Consider the following 11899-nt stretch of genomic DNA (forward strand, 5'->3'; position numbering starts at 1 on the left):
GTGCTACTATGCCAGGACCAACTACCCAGCATCCTTTCAGATAAAGACATTTGTGGACGAGCATACGTGCCCCAGGAGTAACAAGAGTAAATTTGTTTCATGTGCTTGGGTTGCTGAGGAACTGGTCCCAAAGCTGAGGATCCATCCCAACATGCTGCAGAGAGAGGCACATGAATGGTTTAAAGTGGAGTATGACATCTCAGTCAACGAGAGGATGATGTTTAGGGCTATGGTCAAAGCCAAGGAAGTTATCGAGGGAACAGAGAAAGATCAATACCTAAGGCTCAGAGACTACCTTAACGAAATCATGAAGGCTAATCCTGGTTCAAAAGCCAACATGGGGACTACTCCACAGCCAGAGGGGTTGCCTAAGTTTAGAAACTTATACATCTATTTGGCTGCTTGCAAAAATGGCCTTAGAGCAGGGTGTAGGCCATTTATTGTTTTGGATGGGACGTTTCTGAAAGGGTACTTTGGAGGGCAATTACTAACAGCAGTTGGTCAGGACGCGAACAATCAGCTGTTTCCAATAGCGTATGGGGTTGTTGATGCAGAAACTAGAGAAAATTGGAGATTCTTTCTAGAGGAGTTGCAATAGTCAAGTACCGCAATGTCAGCGTTTTAATCTTTCGGGTACTGATTTGGTCATTACCTCTAATAATAATAAAAAAATGGGTCACACAGGATACATGCCCCCACTTAACCCTCTCTTTTTTACCTAAACATTCACCCGATCTCCTCCTCTCTTTTGCCTTATTGCTTATTGTAAATGAAGATCTAATCTATTTTTGTAAAATTTCTGTACTATCTATCAATTTTTATGCTCAATATCTTTCCTGAATATATAAAGGAGAAGAAAGAAAAGATGAACAAGAAGACAATAATTACGATGATGATCAGGAGCGAAATTAGATGAAATATTAGAGGAGAGTAAAAAATATTTACGTAATAAAATAAGACTAAAATAAAATTTTAAAGGAGACTAAACTGAAATTTACATTAATTTACATGTAAAAAATTAAAATTAGGGGTCATTGCCCCTCTTTGCCACTATGTGGCTCCGTAAGACAGTGGTGACAAGGATAACGACAGTCGGCAACAATGACAACAACGTTGAAGAGAGAAATGTGCAAAAGAAGATAATCAAGAAGGAAGAAGAGGAAGAATAGGCAGCAAAGCAATACATATGTAGGAAGAAAAAGAAACACACCCCATACTTGGTTGGAGACTTGATTTTAAAAATGCTTGTTCGTCTAGCTTTATTGTTTTACTTTAACTCAAACTAATTGAGCAATCAATTTTGTACTGTTCCATTCCATAGTGCTTGGATAGAATTCCCCCTTTGCTTTCATGCAAAAGTGGAATGTGTTTATTAGTTTCATTGCTTATAATGAATGAAAATCCAAACTATTATGTATGCACAATGTGTGTGTTATTTCTGTTTCTAATGTTTATTCATTGGCCGCCCAGAAATGGCCCTGGGCAAGCCAATATGATAGAAGAGTAAAGAATAAAACACAAATTCATATTTTCTTCTTTTTACATGTGTATGGAATGAAATATGTGTTTAATCAGTTACTCTATCATTCTTCTTTTAACAAAACTATATGAAATTACATTTTGACATCATTTCTATTCTCAAAACCATAGTTTAAAGCGAAACCGTAATTTGAAACTATAAATCAATTCACTCTTTAACTAATCTTATAAAAAAGGAAGCTCTTCGTGTTGTTTGGAATCTAATTTGCATATCAAAAATTCATTTTATCAGAAGAACATCCCTTTTCACTTTTAAGTCCTTAGGCAGGTGAACACGAATAGCAGTCAAGGGAGGAGGAGGATGTGGAAGACAAACATGAATACAAGAAACGGCACTTCACCACCAATAGAAAACTTGTACATATTATAAAATAGTGAGACAACCAGAGTAACAGTGACAAATTTGGTTACCAACATAGACATAAATTAAATACTAGAGAGTAAAGACTACCTAAAGCAAACCTATTAAAATTATCTTTTTCAACAGTTTCAGTACAGTGTCTCATAATAAACACAAGTTCAGAACAAAACTTTCAATGGTAAACAAAAAAATTTGATATCCAATGTTCCTTTTTCCTTTCCAACTCTGTTATCACTCAGCAGGGACAAAATTGACAGCTCCTCAGTTTTCTTCAACATGTTCATCCTCCATTTTCTCAGAATCAGCACTGCATTAACACAAGAAAACATGTCAACAATGTCAAAATGGTATATATGGAGAAAACGGAAACTCCAAAGATCTTCCTCAGATGTCTCAACCAAGCAGAGTTGTCCTCCATGAGAGACAGCACCACTATGTGCCATGTGGTAATAATCAAATTTAAAGATAATGCAAACCTATGAGTGGCATGATGCAAATATAGCAGAAACAATTCAGGAGGAGTAAAGAAAGACTTTCAAGTTATCATAAGCACCTTCTTCCCTCAATGGTATTAGATGATAAAGAAGCAACATATCACACAACTGAATTGGTTTAGCAGACAAGAAGCAACTCATTAACTGTTAACAACCTTCTCCACTTTTCTTTTCCCCAGAGGGCTGTGTTCTATTCTATCAACATCATCAAAATCAAGATAAGCCTAAAACTAAAGTACCTAACTGCACTATCAGATGTACTAACAAGTATGCCAATTTCCAAAATCACATCATCAAACAACTAATAAAGCCTTGACCAAGGTACAACTACTTGGTTGATACCTTACTCTATCAATGACATACCTTTTCGGACGACCATCATCAGATTCCGGCTTGCTCTCGGTCTCAGATTCTGCCTTCCGCTCTGTCTCGGATTCCGGCTTCCTCCAACTCCGCTCAGTCCTGGCTTCAGACAAACTAGAACCACGTCCATTGCCAGAACCAAAACCCCTCTTTCCAAAACTCTCTTTTTTCTCAGCAGCCTCCTTAATCTTCACGCTCTCAAGCTGCTCATCAATCTTCTTCCAATCCTGCCCCTTCTCCGCCAGCACCTCCTCCCTCGGTCTCGCCTCGCCGAATGGGCTCGGACCCTTTGGTTTCACCACATTACCATTACCATTACCAGCACCCTCCTGGCTCTCATTGTTCACAGGCGCTGTACGAGGTTGCAGAACAAGCCTAGGTCTCCCACCACCACCTTCACTCCTCTCACTTCCACCGTTAAATTCAACCTTTTTCTTGTTCCAATTATCAGAATCTGCGCCGCCGCTAGACCCAAACCCTACCTTCCTCTCTCTTTCAAACCCAAGACCACCAGAACCGCCGTTGGAACCGAATCTCCGACTCTCTGACGGCACAGAACTCTTGTTCGTAACCCAACTATCGGATTCATCAGCACGCGATTGGGAATCGAAAAAACCGCTCCTTTCCCTATCCCTATCCCTTTCCCTCCTCTCGAAACCGTTACCGACCGTTGATTTCTTCGCGGCGGCCCAATTATCAATCTCATCGGCGCGGGAAGGAGCCAATTCGCGATTCGAATCCCTAAACCCACCGTTCCGCCTCGGCTCGTCAGAAACCCTAGAGGAACCCCACCTCGAATTGGAGGAATCATCACCACCACCGGAGCTTCTGTTGGCGCGGTCACCGCCGTAGTTCCTGAAGCCACCACCAAGACGGTTGCGGTCGCGGTCGAGCTCCTCGGCGGTGCGCTGGCGCGGACCGGTGGGGAGCACGATGGGATCTTGGTAGTCCGTTTTGGCGGCAGTGAACTCAGCAAGGGAAAAGGTCTGGCCTTTCTTCTTCTTGGGTTTTGCGGCGGCCGCCACAGCCAAAGATGGGAAGTCGGCTAGTGGTTTTCCGGTGAGGGCAGTTTCGTTATTGTTGCTAGTTTGCTGTTGAAGGAGCTCAGCTTCATGTTCCTCAGAATCCAAAGCCCACGCACCTGGCTTCGACCACGCAGAAACGGTAGCCGCCATTCTCAACTTCTTCTTCTTCTTTCTCTCTCTCTTGATTTGCTTGCACAGCACAAAGGTTTGCGTTTTTTCGGTGGAGAAAACGGAGGCGCGAGGGACATCATTATATATGCATCAAACGGTGGAAGTTATGACTTTGGACCACCATGCCTGGTCATCATTATCAACGGTTCAGATTAGTTTCTTATCTTTTTTTAAAAAAGAATATATATTCTCTTGAAAAAAGTTTTCACAGACAAGGTTTAAGTTAATTTGGTATTGGTTATTGGTTATCCTATCTGATCTCACAAGATTATCTCATTAAACAACAAATCTTTATAAAATATTTTTTTTGTTTTAACCAACTTCGTTAATCTTATTGATTAGCCAAGTTATAACTATTCTGGACTAAAACAATCTGCAAATTCAACTGAAAAACAAAATATACAGCTTACCATACTAATCTTAAGCTCTATTATTTAATTTTTTTTTTTTACGACTCCTCTTTGTATCTCTTTCTCTAATACAATTTTGTATAATAATTAAATATTTTTTTACGACTCCTCTTTGTATCTCTTTCTCTAATACAATTTTGTACAATAATTAAATATGGATAAAGATCCTTTATTGTTTTTACTATTCACTTATTATTTTTATATTGAATTAACAATGCTATTTTTTTTAGATTATAATTTATTAAAGTATTAATTTTAAATATGTTACTATTTAATTTGAAGTACATAAATAAAAAAATTTGATTTCTAAGAGGTAAATAAATCGAACTATTTAATTTCTATTTCTAAAAAAATAAAAAAATTCGAGGTACAGAAATTGAATCCTCTAATTTGTGTACTTTTTACAAATTTAAAAAATACAAAAAATTATAATAGTTAAGTATATAATTCATCTCCCTTTCATAAAAAAAAAATTAGCCTTTACTATTGTTATCTTCTTTTATATCTTCTATATTGAAGTTTATTTTATTCTTATCTTTTATATAATAAAATGTGAGAGAAATTTAGTATAAAAGTTTTTAAAAAATATCATTCATAAGATATAAATTTATGAAAAAAAATTAAAGCTGCCTGTTAAGATTGCTTAAAGTATATATTTTTAAAAATTTTCTTCAATAAATGTACTTCTTTTAAAAAAATTAGAAACTTCAAATTTTTTATATTCTTAATACAAATTTTTCACATTTAACGCATTAACAATTGCTTTCATATTTAATACATTAAGGCATATGTTAGCTAAATCAGCTACGTTATTTATATTACAAAATATTCCATGTTGTATCGTCTTTCAACTTATGAAGCTCATCATATATTGTAATTTTTTTTAAGAGATTCAAGCTTTTCTCCTTATCTATACGAATAAAAGCACCTAGCATTTTATGGAGAGACGGGTTTCTCGCCCATGCTTACAATGGTTAATTCAAAATAAAATAAATAAATAAATAAAGCCTTTGACAAAGGTATAAACCATATTCAGACTAACAATATGCGTAAGTTAGCTTAGAATCGAAGCAACACTTAAAAGAATTTTACGAAAAAAATGCAAAAACCTAAAGTACGCTAACTTCGTCACCACTAATCCACTAGGCACACTTTGTTCAGACCACTGTAGATTCTTCTACACATTCCTGAGTCAACCATCATGTTAACTATGTCATCTTCCTCTCATAGTGCGCTTAATCTAAACACAATAATGATTGGAAAAAACAATATGATCCTTGTTGCAGAAGATCTTAATAAACATTTCAACGAAACAAACTGATACTATTATTTGCCACCACCAAGAAAATTATCAACATAATCCAATAATCAATTGAAAAAAGTATAAAAATATATACATAAACAAGTGCTGACCTACCACCAAAATTGTGAAAGGGAAAATTACACAGGCTACTATGGACATTATATCACATAGCATGATATCACTTCAAAAATCTGAAACTTTTTGAGACGAGTTAGCAATCCCCATTTCGGCCGTTGAACTGCACCGCATCAGACATTTTGAGATCACTCCAAGGAGGGTGGAGAAATGGTCAGAAAACTTTAGCACTCCGGGATGCTTGAATTCAAGCCCCAGGATCAAAGACATGAATGCAATGCTTGCTGCAAATGCATCGTATCATGAGCTGGGCTGTGTCCAAATTGTTATTCCATTGCTGATTCATAGAACTTGCTCTCATACATCAACCTCACAGGAAAAGTCATTGTTCCAAAAAATCCGAACCATGTATAAGGATCAGGTGTTCATCTTCAAGGCCCTTCATTGAATCCTCGCCAACGTAGAATTTTAAGGTCCCTGAATCAAATAGACAAGTTACTACTCTGCGTAAGGCAATCAACAAATTCGTTAGCAAACAAAGGGGAATTGGCATGCATTACTTTGCATATCGGACTCTTCCTGTTTTCTGGTAATATGCAATATCATTGTTCCTGAAAGAATGGTGATGAACCCACATATCTCAGACGCTATGCTGGTGGCATCCTGACCAGACCAATCCTGCATGGAAGCTCCATGAAAGTGAGTACTGAAGCTCATCACATCACATCATGGTCTTCAAGAAAAAAGTTTTGCAGTCATAACGAGAGACAGAAATATGAATCTGTTATGAAATTATCATACCTTAAACATTATTGCACTGGCAATAATGGTGAGAGTTGTGAACATGACATAATATACAGGGGAAACAATAGCTGCATTGAATGTATCCAGTGCCTGAAATATAGTTGGAAAGTGAAAATATGCTCAGAAGTTTTGGCCATAAACAAATGATAACAAGATTGATACCAGTGGGATGCCAACCATGGAGAACAAGCTATAACTAAACATAACTAATTACACCACTAAGTGTACACCTTATCTTTTCTCACTTCTTATCAATCACTTTTTATACCAAAATGGAAGATGTACGTACAAGGTAAGGTATACACAAAAGTGATGCATACAATGCTCTTCTTTAATTTAAACATTTTAAAAGAAGCACTTAGGAAGTAGGATACTGCTCGGTGAGGTGTCCTCTTGAAACAACTCTATAACAGAAAAAAGAGTTGTCCGGGGAAACCATACTAGAATAAAGAACAATAAATAACTCATCCCAGGCAGGCCAAATCAGCAAAGTTGGATAACTGTGCACTCACCCTGTTAAGGTAATTCAGCTGTGTGATAACACATATTGCTGAAACTGTGAGAAAAAACCAAGTCTGAGGATAAGCTATTTGGTTAATTCCATCAAGTGTTAGCTTTATTGCAATACCAATGGCCTTGATGCTCACAACCTGACATCATCGTAAATTGAAAATCGAAAAGGGCAATATACAGTTAGTTCATGTGTTACATTATCAACATAAAACTTCCATTTATGTGATCGGCACAAAACATAATTACCGTAAATGAGCCCATTAATGAACAAATTCCCAAGTAAACCAGCATATTAGACTGTCCATAGCGAGGTTCGAAGTGTAAAATCAAAGCCAAAACTAAAGAAATTGTTGCCACGGCATAAAATAGAAATGCTGTTGAAAAAAAGAAAACATCAATGACATTAGTTAATGGACCGGACAGTAAAGCAAGGAATCTTAATACCAAAATGTAAACAGGAGCAAAACAGGAACCTGGTTGAGTGGCCAAATCCCATATTTCTTGGACAGAAGTCGGAGTTTGCTCTTGAGGAGCATGGATGACAATGACAATTGATCCCACAATGCAGGACAGACATCCTAAGACCCCCATCGTCTGAAGCCGCTCATTCAGCAAGAAGTGAGCCAAAACAGCACTAGAAGCACAGAACTGAATATGTTAGTTCCACCAACAATAGTCACAACTCACAGCATTCAAAACAATTAACTACTTAGCATTTTAGATAGACTAGAGATCTATGTACCTGACAATAATACTGATCGCGCCAAGCGGCGTAACGAGTATTGCCGGAGCATAAATATAAGCCACAAAGTTTGCTACCTCCCCCACAATCACTGCACCAAAGTTGTTCCAGTGTCCAGATGTAATCAAACAGTCTCATCCTCAAACACACAACCAAGTAGGGAAAAAAGAGAAAATAGGAAGGTTCCTCCAAAACTTACTTGAAACCATGCCAGCCCACCAAAGTGGCTCTAGTAAATAAGTATAACCACCAACACCTGCAAATTTCAATAATAACAAATTCAAATTATAATGTAAACATAATGCTATCACCAGAAAATTAGCATTAGGTTCATATGGATCTGATCTAAAAATACAACCTTGACAATTAATAACAGATAAACACAATTGGGAAAAAACATAAAAAAAAAATCCGAATCCCCAAATTGATTTTAGAATTGAATAGGTAATACTAGGTGGAATCAGCATAGAATTGAAGACCTGCACGAGTGCCGGTGGCAGCAGCACGCTTGAGACCCTTCTTCTTGAGGATGAAGCTAGCACCAATGAATGCACTCGAACCCAACGCCAAAGCCAACCCCGTCGAGTTTTCTGAAACCCCCATAATCTCTGTGATCAATGTAATCTCAAGAAGAAGAAAACCCTTGAATTATGAATGATTTGTGTGAAAACTGCAATGAAGAAACGTAGTCTCTCTCTTTTTTGCTTTTCTTCAAAACTGAGACTCTGATGAGATGAGAGTTGAGAATTGACTTGTCAGAATTTTGCGCCGTAAAACCGCGGAACTGATCCTCTGCTTCGCCAGATCATGGTACACATGCGCCTCCGTTGGTTCGTTGATGCTGCTGTACCGCGTTTTAGGTGTTTACGTGTCACCATCCTATTGGTTTTCTTTTACTGTCTTATGTTGCAATTTTTTAGTTCATACTCAACGCGCAAAGCCCAACGGCCACAAGCAAAATTTCATAAACAAAAAATAAGTTTTAATTATCCTATCTTATAATTTTATTAAATTTTTATATTTTTTTAATTAAATTCTTATATCATATCAAATTTTATAATTAGATTTTTATTGTGATAATAAAGAATATTCTGTTAATTTATATAAAATATTTAATTAAATATTAGATATATTTATTTTATTTAATTAAATATTATGTTAATTCTAACGTTTTTGTCACTACATAGACTTAATTACAAAATCTGATATAGTATAAGAATTCAATAAAAAAAAACAAAGAAAATATAAGAAGTTAATTAAAAATTCAGTTAAATTATAGAGACTTATACAATAATTAAATCAAAAAATAATTATTATTTATCCAACTATACTACTGATGGAGATAAATATTCTTAATTAAAAAAATTTTAAAAATATGTATAAGAATTAATTTTTAATTAATTAACATTGGTTAATCTTTATTATAACATTATTTTTTAATCTTATTTTTTTAGAGAGTTTAGAGTTTAGTGTTAGAATTTAAAATTTAAGCTTTATAATTTAGAGTTAAAATAATTAGTTGATATTGATCGAAAAAAAAATAATTATCTATCTTAATTCAAAAAATAAATACTAGTCAATAAAATAGAAAAGTAGTAAAATATAAAAAATAAAACAAATATTGACCGATTATTAATTAAAAATAAATTTAATTCATAATCTTTTTTCGAGATTATATTTATACAATAGGTCAAAGAGTGTAACATTACTGATCAATTAGGCTTTGGTAGGGATGGCAAAACTTAGACGCAGGAATTTCTGCCGGGACGGTCTCGAATGGGGATTTGACGGTGGAAATTTTTTTTTATAGGGATGAGGATGGGGGACAATTTTCTCAAGGCAAGCGCGGAGATTCGAGTGGGGATCCCCGCCGTATCCCTGCTAATCCCCAAAATTTATAAATGTACTGAATTGTTCTTAATAGTTTATTTTCATATATGTGTTTTAGTCATTTTATATATATATATATATATAAACCCAAAACTCCTAATCTGCATTTGTATAACCCTTCTTCAATTCAGAGATCCCTAACACTGTCCATACTCCATCCAATCTATCTGCAGTCACTCTCTCGCCACTCTCCCTTCTCACTGCATCGTCACAACTCACGGTGCCATCACCCTCACTGCATCATGCTCTCTATTTGCGGTGTTTCTTTCCATAAATATGTCGTCGTGTCCATTTTTCTCTTTGTTGTCGTGTCTCCTACTTCGTCTACTGCTCTGGCATGCCGTTGCATCCCCACTACATCATTTTAAAAGAAGTCATCATCTTGTCATTTAGACTTTTTGTATAAAATCTTGCTATTTTTGTATATAATGGATACTTGCACCTCTATTGTATGGAAATTAATAATTAGTTAGAGCTATCACATAGATGGAGAATGGGATCCCCGCAAGAATTGAGACCCTGTGGAAAATGGGGATAGAGAGCGATATTTTCCCACAGTAAGAAACAGGAATGGAGACGGGAAGCAAATCTGGAGGGCGAGGATGGAGAGCAGAGAAGCATTCCTCGCCCCCGCCCTGCCCCGTTGACATCCCTAATCTTCGGTCAGATTAAATTAATTTATTAATTATAATAAAAGTATACTAGCATTTTCTATACATTTTGCAAGAATTCCTCAAGTTCACCATTATATGATAGTAGTAACTATGAAAATGGTGATTATTATAATGATATAATATTAAAATCTGTGCCATTAATAGGGGCATTTGTAAGTTAGGGAAATTTTTAAAATGTACTAAACTTTCAGGAAACAACCCAACACCGTAAATGAAAGTATGCTGTGCTTTGCAAAAATAATCGTCACATGAAAATGATTCCGTAAAATTAATTAGGTACCCAGCTTCAACTAGTAATAAGTAACAAGTAGTACTAGTACATTTCCAACATTATTTTGCTTTTTAAAAAAAGAAATATGTTTGCCACAATCATTATGTCACGTTTTCATTTTATATATCGTGTTATACAATATGAAGATTAGTAATATTTATGAATATATAGTTGAACCATTGATGGTGTCAAATTAATGTGGCATGCACTCAGTACACATTATTTGCTCATACATATAAACAGTAGGGTTTGATCCTCATTCATTTTGCAGGTTTGTGTTCGTTATTGTCCAAACGTATATTTGAAGCTTAACCAGGATTACACTTTGCTTCTATTGCACGAACAAAGTACAAAATGTTGTTACGTATATCTATCTTCGTACTTAGATGAGTAGAATTTTATTTTAATGCACTTAAATATGTTAACCTTATTTTTATATAATTATTCAATTAAATTTATATAATTAGATAATTCTTTTATTAATAAATTTAAAAGTTAGTTACTTTTAATTATATAACAATATACGCTTTAATATATATAATCTTTTTTAGGTTGTCGGCAACTCGGCATAACAATTAAATACTAGTAAGTTTTGATTTTTTTTTATATGAAAATATTACTCGAGTTTGAGTTCCTTATTAAGAATTAAATTGTTATAGTAGTTTCAAATTAGAAGTTCCCTATTTAACATTGTTTATTTAATTTTCGTAATACAACAATCCCACTTAAGTGAATCGATCTGATAGCATTTAATTTGATGATTAAAACCCATAACAAAGCAATCAAGCAACACGTCATCAAAATAGGCTTGTGTTCACGAGCTTCTAAAATAAAAAATTTTTTTGAGTTATTTTTTTTCTTAAATTTTATAAAAAAATAAAAATAATATTATATTTAAATATCTCATATAATTTTTTTTATATATATCAATTATGTTTGGGGGTTTATTTGGGTGAGTTCTAAAAAAAATTTTTTTTTAAGTTATCTTTTTTTAAAATATCTTATAAAATAGTAAAAATAATTTTATGTTTGGATATTTTATACAAAAATATTTTTTTATTTATAAATTATGTTTGGGTATAACTATATAAAAGTATTTTTTTGTTTATTTATTACATAAAAAATCTCTTTTTTAAAAGAAAAAATATCTTTTAAAAAATATGTAAATTATAGCTTCTCAAAAAAGATTTTTTTTTATTTTTCTAATACTTTTATTTTTATTACTAGAAATTTACCAAACATGTTAAAAAATAAAAAAAATCTT

General features: G+C 34.4%; 2 protein-coding genes across 3 annotated transcripts; both read right to left on the bottom strand.

Moving 5' to 3' along the window:
* Positions 1–1875: 1875 nt before the first annotated feature.
* LOC107628750 (glycine-rich protein) lies at positions 1876–4035 on the bottom strand. The gene is made up of 2 exons (XM_016331344.2): positions 2758–4035; positions 1876–2207 (listed from the first exon to the last, which is right to left on the bottom strand). Exons 1-2 carry the CDS (start codon positions 3930–3932, stop codon positions 2162–2164), a joined length of 1221 nt encoding a protein of 406 aa, XP_016186830.1. The 5' UTR covers positions 3933–4035; the 3' UTR covers positions 1876–2161.
* A 1630-nt stretch (positions 4036–5665) lies between these two features.
* Positions 5666–8586, bottom strand: LOC107628751 (putative magnesium transporter NIPA6). 2 transcript variants are annotated; one of them, XM_016331346.3, is made up of 9 exons: positions 8280–8581; positions 8000–8056; positions 7801–7891; positions 7532–7692; positions 7305–7432; positions 7058–7195; positions 6543–6635; positions 6302–6419; positions 5666–6218 (listed from the first exon to the last, which is right to left on the bottom strand). In XM_016331346.3, exons 1-9 carry the CDS (start codon positions 8401–8403, stop codon positions 6124–6126), a joined length of 1005 nt encoding a protein of 334 aa, XP_016186832.1. In that variant the 5' UTR covers positions 8404–8581; the 3' UTR covers positions 5666–6123. The 2 variants fall into 2 exon arrangements, with proteins under 2 accessions (XP_016186832.1, XP_088364960.1); XM_088508834.1 differs by having other exon boundaries at positions 7305–7692; positions 8280–8586.
* Between the last annotated feature and the right edge of the window lie 3313 nt (positions 8587–11899).

The sequence above is a fragment of the Arachis ipaensis genome, chromosome B3 (assembly GCF_059453495.1).
Source record: "Arachis ipaensis isolate K30076 ecotype BB chromosome B3, ASM5945349v1, whole genome shotgun sequence".
Classification (NCBI taxonomy): Eukaryota; Viridiplantae; Streptophyta; class Magnoliopsida; order Fabales; family Fabaceae; genus Arachis; species Arachis ipaensis.

Excerpts from the sequence above, each read along its gene's own strand:
- LOC107628751 (XM_088508834.1), bottom strand. The coding sequence starts at position 8,403 with ATGGGGGTTTCAGAAAACTCGACGGGGTTGGCTTTGGCGTTGGGTTCG. Across the intron at positions 7,196-7,304 it reads CATTAATGGGCTCATTTACG|GTTGTGAGCATCAAGGCCAT; the intron begins GTAATTATGTTT and ends CGATGATGTCAG. Across the intron at positions 6,636-7,057 it reads AGCTGAATTACCTTAACAGG|GCACTGGATACATTCAATGC; the intron begins GTGAGTGCACAG and ends ACTATATTTCAG.
- LOC107628750 (XM_016331344.2), bottom strand. The coding sequence starts at position 3,932 with ATGGCGGCTACCGTTTCTGCGTGGTCGAAGCCAGGTGCGTGGGCTTTG. Across the intron at positions 2,208-2,757 it reads GATGATGGTCGTCCGAAAAG|TGCTGATTCTGAGAAAATGG; the intron begins GTATGTCATTGA and ends GTGTTAATGCAG.